Here is a 14,339-nt window from a genome sequence, read left to right as displayed (position 1 = left end):
GAAACTTAGTTACAACGAGGAGATGAAATTCTAATGAATATTGATGGCACTTTATTAATAGTATTGATTCGCAAAGGTCGGTGTGCATATTTGTTACTGGGGAAGCAACCTGAGCGCATGAAATATTTTAAAATATTTATTTAACCCGGATGCCTTTGTCTTGTGGTTTGTGTTGAACTAACTCTAGGCTGCTGGTGGGGGGGCGAGAGTCCAGCCTGCAAAGCTGACGATGGGAACAGATCTGCCAGCTCTGGCCAGGACGCAGTTCCAAAGCCCCAGCCACAGCGGGCAAATTAGTTTAGTCTAGAGATACAGTGCGGAAACAGGCCCTTCGGCCCACCGGGTCCGCACCGACCAGCGATCCCCGCACACTAACACTATCCTACACCCACTAGGGACAATTGTTTACATTTACCAAGCCAATTAACCTACAAAAACCTGCACTTCTTTGGAGTGTGGGAGGAAACCGGAGATCCCAGAGAAAACCCACGCAGGTCACGGGGAGAACGTACAAACTCCGTACAGACGGCGCCCGTAGTCGGGATGGAATCCGGGTCTCCGGCGCTGCATTAGCTGTAAGGCAGCAAATCTACCGCTGCGCCACCGTGACCGCTCTATGATGTCCAAGTGGAAGTGCAGCCACGGAGGTCCTGATGAGGTGGAGATTGGGTGCCTCACCCGGGCGGTACGGGCTCTGCAATTTCAGGGAGGGGGGATTTCAAGTGCACTCTCGTAATTTTGTTCGAATTAAAAGAGGAGCTGGACCATTAGTTGCTGGGAAATCGATGGTGGACTTGAATAAGTCTCCTGGCTCCTCCAGCTGTGACAACTACACCTCCCATGCTGCCTCCTCTAGAACTCCATTCCCAATATCTTCTCCATTATATCTACTATCACATAAGTTCACAAGTCACAGGAGCAGAATTAGGCCATTCGGCCCATCGAGTCTACTCCGCCATTCAATCATGGCTGATCTATCTTTCCCTCTCAACCCCATTCTAGACTTACCTGGACATCAGGTATTAACTAGACATTAAGACCTTCCTCAGCAGTGCCTTCAAGATGTCTTTTATTTTATATAACTGCACTTCTCGACAACTATAATTGACAAGACTCTCAATCATATCTCCTTTATTTCACACACTTACATAGAAACAGAAAATAGGTGCAGGAGGAGGCCATTTGCCCTTCGAGCCAGCACCGCCATTCATTGTGATCATGGCTGATCATCCACAATCAGTAATCTGTGCCTGCCTTCTCCCCATACCCCCTGACTCCGCTATCCTTAAGAGCTCTATCTAGCTCTCTCTTGAATGCATTCAGAGAATTGGTCTCCACTGGCTTCTGTGGCAGAGAATTCCACAAATTCACAGCTGTCTGGCTGAAAAAGTTTTTTCTCATCTCAGTTTTAAATGGCCTCCCCTTTATTCTTACACTGTGGCCCCTGGTTCTGGACTCCCCCAACATTGGGAACATTTTTCCTGTATCGAGCTTGTCCAGTCCTTTTATAATTTTATACGTCTCTATAAGATCCCCTCTCATCCTTGCCCTTCTCATCCTTTGTCTCCGCTATGAAACCTGCAACCTGCCCCCTTGATCCAGCCCCCACTGCCCTTCTGAAGGATGTCATTGCAATAGCCGGTCCCAGCATCCTCTCTATTATCAACAGTTCTCTGGCCACTGGCACTGTTCCAACCAGTTTCAAGCACGCGGTGGTCCAGCCCCTACTGAAAAAACCTAACCTAGACCCCACCTTGCCTAGCAACTACAGACCCATTTCCAAACTGCCATTCCTGTCAAAAGTCCTTGAAAAGGCAATCCTAAACCAATTAGTGCCCTACCTGCACCAAAACACCATCCTGGAAAGTTTCCAGTCAGGTTTCAGAGCCCACCACAGCACAGAGTCTGCCTTGTTGAAGGTACACAACGACCTGCTTCTCGCCATCGACACCGGCGACTGCAATCCTGCTCCTTCTCGACCTCAGCGCAGCGTTCGATACAGTGGACCACACCATCCTTATTGACCGTCTCCGGTACGCGGTTGGCATTGATGGCACTGCCCTGAGCTGGTTCGCTTCGTACCTCAAAGATAGGAGTTTCGCCATCAACATAGGCAGTTATTCCTCTGCTCCAGCTAGCCTCTCCTGCGGAGTTCCACAAGGCTCCATCCTAGGCCCCATTCTCTTCTCTCTATACATGCTCCCCCTTGGCCAAATCATTCAAAGGCACGGCATTTCTTTCCACTGCTATGCCGATGACACTCAGCTTTACCTCCCCCTGAAACCCAACAACCAGTCAAATTTAAACAGCCTCTCACACTGCCTTGAGGACATAAAATGTTGGATGGCACAGAACTTCCTCCAATTAAATGAGAGCAAGTCTGAGGTCATCCTATTCGGCCCCCCCGACTCCATCAAATTGATAACAGGCAGTCTTGGTAGCCTATCCTGCCTAGTCAAACCGCATGTCAAAAACCTCGGCATGATATTTGACTCTGCATTAAAATTTGATAAGCAAGTCAACGCTGTGGTAAAAACCAGCTTCTTCCAACTTCGAACCATAGCTAAAATCAAACCTTACCTCCAATTCGACGACACAGAAAAAATCATTCACGCTTTCATTTCCTCCCGCCTAGACTACTGCAACTCCCTATACACTGGGATCAGCCAATCTTCCCTGTCCCGCCTGCAACTGGTCCAAAACGCCGCAGCGAGACTCCTGACGGGTACCCGTAAAAGGGACCACATCACCCCGATTCTGGCCTCTCTCCACTGGCTCCCTGTACGGTACAGAATCAACTTCAAGCTCCTCCTATTCACGTATAAAGCCCTAAATGGACACTCCCCCCCCCCCCACATCAAAAATCTTCTAACCCCCCTCTCTAACTCCAGGTCCCTCAGATCGGCCGACTTGGGGCTATTCACTATCCCGCGGTCTAGGCTTAAACTCAGGGGTGACCGCGCTTTTGCGGTTGCAGCTCCTAGACTGTGGAACAGCATCCCTCTCCCCATCAGAACTGCCCCCTCCATCGACTCCTTTAAGTCCAGGCTCAAAACCTATTTCTACTCCCTAGCGTTTGAGGCTCATTGAGGAGGCGCTGTGAACTGTTTGCGTGCTACTGTATGTTTTCATTTTATTTTTCTATTGGAACCTAATCAAATGTACAGCACTTTGGTCAACGTGGGTTGTTTTTAAATGTGCTATACAAATAAAATTGACTTGACTTGACTTGACTTCTACTCTTACCCAGTCAAAACAAGGGTAGGCTTACCCTTTTCCTTGCCCATCACTCTACCAGGCTCCACTTTCAAAGAATCATCTTCCATGATATCTGCCAACTCCAGAGGGTGTACACTGCCACACACATCTTCCCTCCCTCCCTCTGTCAAGGTCTGTTTCCTCTGCTCTGTCCTTCCTTGCTACCAACACACAAACCAGATTCAGATCAGAAGGTGGGGAGGATGTGCCAATGTCTATTTTCCCTTTGATTTTTTTTTGAAGTTCCTTTTATTAAGAGAAAGTTTTTAATAAATATTTTGAACGTATTTGTGGATGTCTTAAATATTTTTTTGCAGTGGATTTCAACAATCAATAACATTTCCAGACGGATCTACCTCAGTGAGAACCCAGAGGTAAGTTTACAAACGACTATGGCTGATTATTTCCAGTCTGTAACAATTGATGAAGGAATCAATGCATGCCTCAAGTTGTTAAAATTGATTAAGCTACTGCATCAGGCTTCCAATAGTTTGTGTGCAACGGTTTTTCTTAATTATGCACTTTAATTCCCAGACAAACGCTTATAATCCCTAAAAACACAAACTAAGGATTTGGTACGTTTCACAGAGATCGCTCCTCGTTCTTTGTAACACCAGACAGTACAATCCCAGTTTATTTAATTCCTCCATCCTAGGAATCAACCGGTTTAATCTTCCCCTCATTCCCTCTATTGCAGAGTCATAAAATCAGACAGCACGGAAGCAGGCCCTTCGTCCCAACTTGTCCATGCCGACCAAGATGCTCCATCTAAACTAGTCCCATTTGCCTGCGTTTGGCCCATTTCCCTCTAAGCCTATCGATATATTCTTGGGTAGGGAACCAGATTTGTGCACAATGTTCTATCTAGGGTTAAAAGAAGAGTTGACAGCTACTTTGGTTTAAGACACTTATAGAGAAAGATATAGGCTTAAGCATTACTATTCTATCAATTATCCAGAACAATCGTAAGGAATTCAATGGGTTGCCTTCTGCATTGATTTTATGATTCTATTCCATTTCATTTATATTTTTTAGTCCAGATAACAATAAATTTACTGATTTCCCCATGTTTGTGTTCTGTTCTCCATCTACAATGTTCTACTTGTAAACATCCAGTGTGATTGGCTAATTGTCAATTATTCTTTTGCCTATTGGCAACATCCATGTATAATGGTGCGTTTGTGATGTTGAACATTTGTGGTATGTTGTGGTAACATTTCCTTCATGCTTTGTTGTTGCAGGAGCTGGCTGCACGAGTAAACCAGACAGCTTTGGAGGCTGTTACACCTTCTCCTTCATTCCAACAGAGACATGACAGCACAAAGCCAACAGTGTAGGTAGCCATTTAGTCTCTCCAAACCCAATCCAACAGTGATACATTCATTGCTGTAAAATACAAAAGACCACAGAGTGCTGGAGTAACTCAGTGGGTCAGGCAGCATCTGTGGAGAACATGGATAGGTGATGTTTCACAGAGTGCTGGAGTAACTCAGCGGGTCAGGCAGCATCTGTGGAGAACATGGATAGATGACGTTTCACAGAGTGCTGGAGTAACTCAGCGGGTCAGGCAGCATCTGTGGAGAACATGGATAGGTGACGTTTCACAGTGTGCTGGAGTAACTCAGCGGGTCAGGCAGCATCTCTGGAGAACATGGATTTTGGGTCGGAACCCTTCTTCAGATCTGCATGTACTCCACAGATGCTGCTGAGTTACTCCAGCATTTTGTGTCTACCTTCGATTTAGACCAGCATCTGCAGTTTTTTCCGACACATTTTGTCCCTCCTAACCCCATTCCCCTGCCTTCTCCCCATAACCTCCGACACCCGCTCTAATCAAGAATCTACCAATCTCTGCCTTAAAAATATCCATTGACGGCCTCCACAGCCTTCTGTGGCAAAGAATTCTACATATTCATCACCCTCTGACTAACAAAATTCCTCCTCATCTTCCTAAAAGAACGTCCTTTAATTCTGAGGCTGTGCCCTCTGGTCCTAGACTCTCCCACTAGTGGAAACGTCCTCTCCATATCAAAATATACATAGGAAAAAAAACTGCAGATGCTGGTTTAAATCGAAGGTAGACACAAAATACTGGAGTAACTCAGCAGGTCAGGCAGTCGAGACCCGAAACGTCACCCATTCCTTCTCTCCAGAGATGCTGCCTGACCCGCTGAGTTACTCCAGCATTTTGTGTCTACCTTCAAAATGTACACACATGGATCTTAAGATTAAATAATTATTCAGTGAAATATCGACATAAGATTTGACCTGCAAATGCAAAAATAAGGACTAAATCATCCTATCCAAATCTCCAAGCCATGAAGTACAAATGAGGAACACACTGAAGAAAGAGAATTGTCAGGGTGTACAAGAATAGTGCTGGAAGTAGTCTATATCCATGCTTATGAGGACAATGGATCAGTGGTTAAAGTGGGGTGGCAAATGAAAGAAGTCAATAGTCCGACAGCAGATCCAATGAACACGACAGTACAGTACAGCACAGACACAGGCCCTTCGGCCCACAGTGTATGTGTGCCAAGCATGACGGCAAGTTAAACCGATGCCATCTGCCTGCACCGGATCTATATTCCTCTACACCTTGCACTTGTGCCTTTCCACCCGGCCGCTCTGCGTAAATGGGGAATGGGTGCAGACCTTTACATTTCTCGGAGTCCTCATATCTGAGGACCTCTCCTGGTCGGCCAACACCACTGCAACCGTCAAGAGAGCACGACAGAGACTCCACTTGCTGAGAGTGCTCAGGAGGCACAACACCAGGAAGGAGCTGCTGGTGGCCTTCCATCGGGCAACTATTGAGAGTCTACTGGCATACTGCATGTCAAAGAGTGGTAAAAACAGCAGAGGGAATCACCGGCTGCCCACTGCCCTCTATGGAGGATATTGCCATCTCACGCCACCTCAGCAGAGCCACTAACATCATTAAAGACTCCACCACCTGTTTGAACTGTTGCTCTCTGGCAGGCGTTACAGGTCAGCCAAAACACGCACCTCCAGACTAAGAGACAGTTTCTTCCCCAAAGCCATCTGCCCACTCAATATGACAAGCTACTGAGTATTACTCATGCTGCACTCTTCCATGCTGCTACCTAGCTCGCATTTTACCTCACTATCACCATTGTTTATTGATATATTGCAATATTGATTATTTATTTATCTTAAGCCCTAGTTGAATAACATTGTTTTTAAGTTGTGTCTTGTGTGCTTTTATGTTAGTATATTATGCACCAATGGAGTGGCAAGAATAATGTCGCTGTATGCAGTGCTTTCAACGACAAATAAAGGCATTCATTCAAATCTGCCTCCCCCACCACCTCTGGCAGCTGCTTCCAGGCCCCCACCACTCTGTAACAACAAAACAACATACACCACACATCCCCATCAAACCTTCCCCCCTCACCTTACAGCTATGCCCTCTAGTGTTGGGCATTTCCATCGTCCACTCCACTGGTCATCTATGCCAATTACATTTATGTACTTCTATTGTCTCCTATTAACCTCTGACTTATTTTCTGTACATTTTTAAGAAATCCTATAAATTCTACATTACTCGAACATGTCTCCAAATTTGAGGAAGGATATTCTTGCTATTGAGGGCGTGCAGCGTAGGTTTACTAGGTTAATTCCCGGAATGGTGGGACTGTCGTATGTTGAAAGACTGGAGCGGCTAGGCTTGTATACACTGGAATTTGGAAGGATGAGAGGGGATCTTATCGAAACATAAGATTATTAAGGGATTGGACACGTTAGAGGCAGGAAACATGTTCCCAATGTTGGGGGAGTCCAGGACAAGGGGCCACAGTTTAAGTATAAGGGGTAGGCCATTTAGAACAGAGATGAGGAAAAACTTTTTCAGTCAGAGAGTTGTGAATCTGTGGAATTCTCTGCCTCAGAAGGCAGTGGAGGCTAATTCTCTGGATGCTTTCAAGAGAGTTAGATAGAGCTCTTAATGATGGTGGAGTCAGGGGGTTTGGGGAGAGGGCAGGAACGGGGTACTGTTTGTGAATGATCAGCCATGATCACATTGAATGGTGGTGCTGGCTCGAAGGGCCGAATGGCCTACTCCTGCACCTATTTTCTATGTTTCTCTGTTTGTAAGAGGCTAATTTCCAGTCCTTTCACAATGTTATATTTGGTGGGGAATGTGAAGATGAATCTGGATCTGACCTTGTTGCCATCGTGTTGCATGCACTGTTATGTTTCTTAGGAGAACTGTGAACGCAGTATAAACAGGGGTGCAGTGCTGAATTTAACAGTGACAGCTCCGGCACCTAAAACATTAGCACTGCAACACTGAGTATAAATGAAGTGTACATTCATCTACAGGATCATGAGAAAAATGTATTTATTTTTGTGTTGAATTTCCTGGAGCAGGCACAACAGGGTTCAGCCTCCGCGGACAAACAGCCCCAGCTCGCTTGGTTCAGACTCCCCCGCCCTCTCCGCCATTTCACTGGATTCCATCGTGGCCCCGGACACACCCATCCAGTTTGATATCATATCGCCAGTCAGTGAGGAGCTCTCTAACCTTGCCAAGACCTCCGGCTCCAGGTAAGACAAGCGGACAAGACCTTTTTTTGTTTAGTGATCCGATAAAAGTAAGTCGGCTAATTAGATCTGTATTTAATGCTCAGGTATTTTGCACATTTATGTTTCGAACCATCAACCGCGGCACGGTGGCGCAGCAGTAGAGTTGCTGCCTCACAGCGCCAGAGTAGGTTCGATCCTGGCTAAGGGTGCTGTCTGTACAGAGTTTGTACGTTCTCCCCGTGACCTGCGTGGGTTTTCTCCGAGATCTTTGGTTTCCTCCCACACTCCAAAGACGTGCAGGTTTGTTGGTTAATTGGCTTGGTAAAATTATAAAACATGGCCCCTTGTGTGTGTGTAGGATAGTGTTGGTGTGCGGGGATCGCTAGACAGCGTGGCTTAGTGTAGGACAGTGTTAATGTGCGGGGATCGCTGGTCGGTGTGGGCCGAAAGGCCCGTTTCCGCGCTGTGTCTCTAAACTAAAACACTAAACTAAAATTAGATCAAGACAATGGAGATGCAAGGGGACAGGGGTGTTCTCCTCCTAAAGTCCACCACCAACTCCTTAGTCTTGACAGTGTTGAGCTGCAGGTGATTCAGCCCACACCACTCAACAAAGTCGTTGACTACACCTCTGTGTTCAGCTTCCCTCCCCTCACTGATGCAGCCCACAATTGCAGAGTCGTCTGAAAGCTTCTGCAGGTGGCAGGAGTCCAAGTTGTATCTGAAGTCGGAGGTGTAGATGGTGAACAGGAAGGGAGACAGGACCATCTCCTGTGGTGCCCTGTGTTGCTCACTACCATGTCCGAGACACAGTTCTGTAGCCTGACATATTGTGGTCATCCAGTCAGGTAGTTGGTGATCCAGGACACCAATGGACCATCCACCCGCATCTTCCTCAGTTTGCTCCCTAGCAGTGCAGGCCGGATGGTGTTAAAGGCACTGAAGTTAAAAACATGACTCTCACAGTGCTTCCCGGCTTCTCCAGGTGAACATAGGAATGATGGAGCAGGTAAATGATGGCGTCCTCAACCCCTATCTTTGTTTGGTAAGTGAACTGCAGGGGGTCCCAGGTGAGTGAGCACCAGCCTCTCCAGGGACTTCATGATGTGTGAAGTCAGCGCCACCGGTCTGTAGTCATTGGAGGAGCTGGGGCGCTGTGAGAGGGGTAAGGCAGCAACTCTACCGCTGCGCCACCGTGCCGACCCACGTTCCCGGTGAACAATATATATATATTTTTTTTTATTTATTTTTTTTTTTTATTAAAAAATTTTTTTTTAAAGCATATGTACAAATAATAATAAACGACAAACTGGTTATAGAGTTCTTACATAGCTTCAGTTTTTAATTTTTAAAGAAAAAATAAAGATGAAAAGAGACTGAAAAAAAAGACTATAAACTAATAGAGAGAAAGCAAAGAAAAAAGAGAATTACAAACATAAAGATTATGGGGATAGATCCGGGAGTTAGTGAGTATAGTTGTACATCCAACCCTAAACTCAAGTTTTAACTTTAGTTTTAAATTTTAGTTTTGTGACAAACCCATTTACTTTTTTAAAAATTCAATAAATGGAGACCATATTTAAAAAAATAGATCTGGTTTGTCAATTAAGGCAAACCGTATTTTTTCCAAATGCAAGGTCTCGGTCATTTCCGTAATCCACATTTTAGTTGTAAGGGTTACTGTTTTTTCCCAAAATGTAAGTATTAATTTTTTCGCAGTTATTAAACTGTAGTCAAGAAAGCGTCTCTGACTTAACGTAAAGTTTGTAATGTGTTCTGATAATCCTAAAATTATTAATTTTGGATCTAAATCTGGTTTGTCAATTAAGGCAAACCGTATTTTTTCCAAATGCAAGGTCTCGGTCATTTCCGTAATCCACATTTTAGTTGTGAGGGTTACTGTTTTTTCCCAAAATGTAAGTATTAATTTTTTCGCAGTTATTAAACTGTAGTCAAGAAAGCGTCTCTGACTTAACGTAAAGTTTGTAATGTGTTTTGATAATCCTAAAATTATTAATTTTGGATCTAAATCCAGTTGGTTATCGATAACTTTGGAAATTATATATATTTAAGTGAGATTTTGTAAGTGGAAAATGTTGAGTGAAGTCCATAAGAATAATTTTGGAGTGATGCGTTCCCACGAACAGAGAGGGGCACGTTATAGTGAAAATTAGCTTCCAATGATACGGGCATGAGTGCCAGAATCTAGAGCATTGCAGCCATAACATGGTACTGCACCTTCATAAATGAGGTGCAATCTGCACTGAAATGCCTTGTGTAGTTGGGTGGTCACGGTGGCACAGCGGTAGAGTTGCTGCCTTACAGCGAATGCAACGCCGGAGACCCGGGTTCCATCCCGACTACGGGTGCTGTTTGCACTGAATCTCTACGTTCTCCCCGTGACCTGCGTGGGTTTTCTCGGAGACCTTCGGCTTCCTCTCACACTCCAGAGACGTACAGGTGTGTTGGCTTGGTAAATGTTTTAAAAACATGTCCTTAATGGGTATAGGACAGTGTTAGTGTGCGGGGATCGCTGGTCGGCGCGGACCCGGTGGGCCGAAAGGGCCTGTTTCCGCGCTGTATCTCTAAACTAGTTGAATGGTCTGTATATACTATATAAATCCAGTTCTGAAGATTGGAAACAAAAACCTTCACAGAAGGAACAAAAATATCAAATACTAGAGGGCACAGCTTTATAGTGAGAGGGGCAAAATTTAAAGGAGTGGTGAGTGCTGGAAATGTGCCACCATTAGTGGTAATGGAGGCAGATACTGTCAGAGTTTTTTTGGATAGGCACATGGAAATGGACCATGTGCAGCCAGGCAAGAGTTAGCCTTGGCATCATGTTTGGCACAGTCATTGTTGGTCACACGGCCTGTTCCGAAATAAATTTGACATACAAAATAAAAATATTTTCTTTGAACAATATAATAGAACATCTTGTCTTTCATTATTCCTCCATTAGAAGAACAAACCCATTTGGCGAGTCTGGCGAACCAAAAACACAGGACTCTGGAGGTAAGAAGCAGAGGGGAAGAATGTTGTAGATGGGGTCAAAAGTGGGGGGTCTAGAAATAGTCACCCTTATAAACATTGCCTGACATTGACTGCAGTGGAATTAAAGTAAGGAAATAACTGCAGATGCTGGTACAGATCGAAGGTATTTATTCACAAAGTGCTGGAGTAACTCAGCAGGTCAGGCAGCATCTCAGGAGAGAAGGAATGGGTGACATTTCGGGTCAAGACCCTTCTTCAGACTGATGGACTGATGGTCTAAAGAAGGGTCTCGACCCGAAACGTCACCCATTCCTTCTCTCCTGAGATGCTGCCTGACCTGCTGAGTTACTCCAGCACTTTGCGAATAAATACCTTTCGCAGTGGAATTAAATATCAGCCTCAATAAAGAGTGACTTATTTGGGGTAGGAAAGAACTACAGATGCTGGTTTAAATGGAAGGTAGACACAAAATGTTGGAGTAACTCAGCGGGTCAGGAGAGATGTTTACCAGCGACTTATTTGGTGTTGCGCTTCTTGCCTGACTCCCAAGATGAATTTCTCCCACAAAGTTACTGTAATAGGACAGATTATGCATTTTGGTAGCTGGGAAACACTTGTAAAACATTGGCTGTTAACCGTATTATTCTCTTATACATTTATAAAATAGTAATTGTTAAGAATCATCTTGAGGTATTTTTCTGGCTTGTCATTGTCATAATTTCTCAGTTCATTCTGAAAAGTTGGTTAATAGCATTTGAGTAAATTACTTCACGTTTCCTATTTGTTGTAAGTTTGATTGTGTTACAATTCAAAGTTGGCACATTTAGTTGTCTGTGTAAATTAGAGCATCATTGTTGATGTGAGTTTTTCAGATGCATGAGAGCTCTGTATATTCTTTTTGGGAAAAGTAGAGTTTGGCTTTGAACGTAGAACAATCCAGGGCAAGAACAGCCCTTTGGCCCACAGTGTCTGTGCTACAAGACCACTTCTTATCTGCCTGCATATGATCCATGTCCTTCCATTCCCTGCATGTCCATGTTTCTATCCAAAAGTCTCTTAAATGCCACTAGTGTATCTGCCTCCACCACCACCCCCGGCAGCTCGTTCCAGGCCCCCACCCCCCTGTTTAAAAACAAAACTTGCCCCACACACCTTTAATCTTTAGGAAAAAAACTGCAGATGCTGGATTAAATCGAAGGTGGACGCAAAATGCTGGAGTAACTCAGCGGGTCAGGCAGCATCTCGGGATAGATGGAATGGATGACGTTTCGGGTCGACACCCTTCTTCAGTCTGAAGAAACGTCATCCATTCCTTCTCTCCTGAGATGCTGCCTGACCCGCTGAGTTACTCCTGTATTTTATGCCTACCCACCTTTAGCTCCTCTCACCTTAAACCTATACGAATGAATGAATGAATACTTTATTGTCACATGTGACAAGTTACGGTGAAATCCGTTGCTTGCATACCCAAGGTATGTACATAGTTGCCATATAAAGGGCACTAACAAAGTATACACAGTATCCGCGCCAGGTCCCCCTTTGTTCCCCTCCTTCCCACGCTGGATCGCCATTGTCCACTGTTCTCCCCCCCCCCCTCCCCCACGCCGGATCGCCATTGTCCACTGTTCTCCCCCCCCCCCCATGCCGGATCCCCATTGTCCACTGTTCTCCCCCCCCCCATGCCGGATCCCCATTGTCCACTATTCCCCCCCCTCCCCCCCCCCCATGCCGGATCCCCATTGTCCACTATTCCCCCCCCTCACATCGGATCCCCATTGTCCACTGTTCCCCCCCCTCCCCTCCCCCACGCCGGATCCCCATTGTCCACTGTTCTTCCCCCCCCCCCCTCCCCCACGCCGGATCCCCATTGTCCACTGTTCTCCCCCCCCCTCCCCCACGCCAGATTCCCATTGTCCACTGTTCTCCCCCCCTCCCCCAAGCCGGATCCCCATTGTCCACTGTTCTCCCCCCCCTCCCCCACGCCGGATCGCCATTGTCCACTGTTCTCCCCCCCCCCCTCCCCCACGCCGGATCCCCATTGTCCACTGTTCTCCCCCCTCCTCCACGCCGGATCCCCATTGTCCACTGTTCTCCCTCCTCCCCCACGCCGGATCCCCATTGTCCACTGTTCTCCCTCCTCCCCCACGCCGGATCCCCATTGTCCACTGTTCTCTCCCCCACGCCGGATCCCCATTGTCCACTGTTTTTCCCCCTCCCTCACGGTGGACCCCCGCTGGGTCCTCCATTGTTAGAGTCATAGAATGTTACAGTGTGGAAACAGGCCCTTCGGCCCAACTCGCCCACACCGGCCAACAATGTCCCAGCTACACTAGTCCCACTTGCCTGTGGATCAGTCTGAAGAAGGGTCTCGACCCGAAACGTCACCCATTCCTTCTCTCCCGAGATGCTGCCTGACCTGCTGAGTTACTCCAGCATTTTGTGAATAAATCCACTTGCCTGTGTTTGGTCCATAACCCTCCAAACCTGTCCTATCCATGTACCTGTCCAACTGTTTCTTAAACGATGGGATAGTCCCAGCCTCAACTACCTCCTCTGGCAGCTCGTTCCATACACCCACCACCCTCTGTGTGAAAACGTTACCCCTCGGATTCCTATTAAAATCTTTTCCCCTTCACCTTGAACCTATGCCCTCTGGTCCTCGATTCCCCTACTCTGGGCAAGAGACTCTGTGCGTCTGCCCGATCTATTCCTCTCGTGATTTTGTTCCTTCCCTCTAGTATTTGATTTTTGTTCCGTCCTGGAAGTCCTTGACAGATGTATGTAGGAAGCAAATGCAACGTGAATGTCAGCAATTAAAACGGATTGTGGTTTTAACGTCTCCCGCAGAATCCATTCTCCACCAGTTGTTCATTGTGAGGTTCCTCGGTTCAATGGAAGTGAAGACGGAAGAATCGTCGGACGTCATCTATGACACAATGCGCCAGATCCTAGCCGCGCGTGCCATACACAACATCTTCCGCATGACCGAGTCACATTTACTGGTCACCTGTGACAGCTTGAAGTGAGTTACCTGTCTAATGACTGGCAAAAATACACCTGGACGTTTAAACAATTTAAAATATATATGTATCTGATAATAGGTTGTTTTATATTTCAGGTTAATTGACCCTCAGACCCAAGTTACACGCTTAAGAGTAGGTACTAAAACCATTCATTATCATTATTATTATTCTGGGAAAGATAGTTTCATGAATCTGTTAGTTATTGTTATCTTGCCCATTTCTATTTTTTTATTTTTTTTAAAGTGTTATATTCAAATTCATCTAGTTTTAACATCGACAGTAAGATACTATGAGATTAAGATAAAGCAAAATAAATTGTGTTTGTTTTTTCCATTGTCACTGAGCGTTCTACATCATGAAAACAGGCCCTTCGGCCCGCCTTGTCCATGCCGACCCGTTTGCCCACATTGGGCGCATATCCCTCCAAACCTTTCCTATCCATGTACTTGTCCAAATGTCTTTTAAATGTTGTTATGGTACCTGCCTCAACTGCCCTCTTTGGCAGCTCGTTCC

General features: G+C 45.9%; 1 protein-coding gene across 2 annotated transcripts in view; it reads left to right on the top strand.

Moving 5' to 3' along the window:
* Positions 1 to 14,339, top strand: part of appl1 (adaptor protein, phosphotyrosine interaction, PH domain and leucine zipper containing 1) — a 47,619-nt gene that overhangs the window by 25,318 nt on the left and 7,962 nt on the right. Inside the window, exons 13-18 of one of the 2 annotated variants that reach the window (XR_013548400.1) lie at positions 3,576 to 3,632; positions 4,500 to 4,591; positions 7,651 to 7,827; positions 10,772 to 10,824; positions 13,651 to 13,825; positions 13,922 to 13,962. Coding sequence is in view for 1 of the 2 variants with exons in the window: in XM_078414600.1 (XP_078270726.1) it covers positions 3,576 to 3,632; positions 4,500 to 4,591; positions 7,651 to 7,827; positions 10,772 to 10,824; positions 13,651 to 13,825; positions 13,922 to 13,958 (591 nt within the window). In the remaining variant the exon portion in view is untranslated. The remainder of the gene's footprint in view (positions 1 to 3,575; positions 3,633 to 4,499; positions 4,592 to 7,650; positions 7,828 to 10,771; positions 10,825 to 13,650; positions 13,826 to 13,921; positions 13,963 to 14,339) is intronic. The other variant, XM_078414600.1, reaches the window with a different exon arrangement.

This window comes from Rhinoraja longicauda, chromosome 17 (assembly GCF_053455715.1).
Source record: "Rhinoraja longicauda isolate Sanriku21f chromosome 17, sRhiLon1.1, whole genome shotgun sequence".
Classification (NCBI taxonomy): Eukaryota; Metazoa; Chordata; class Chondrichthyes; order Rajiformes; family Arhynchobatidae; genus Rhinoraja; species Rhinoraja longicauda.
Note: the sequence above shows the minus strand (reverse complement) of the source record. Positions and strands in the feature narration are given on the sequence as shown.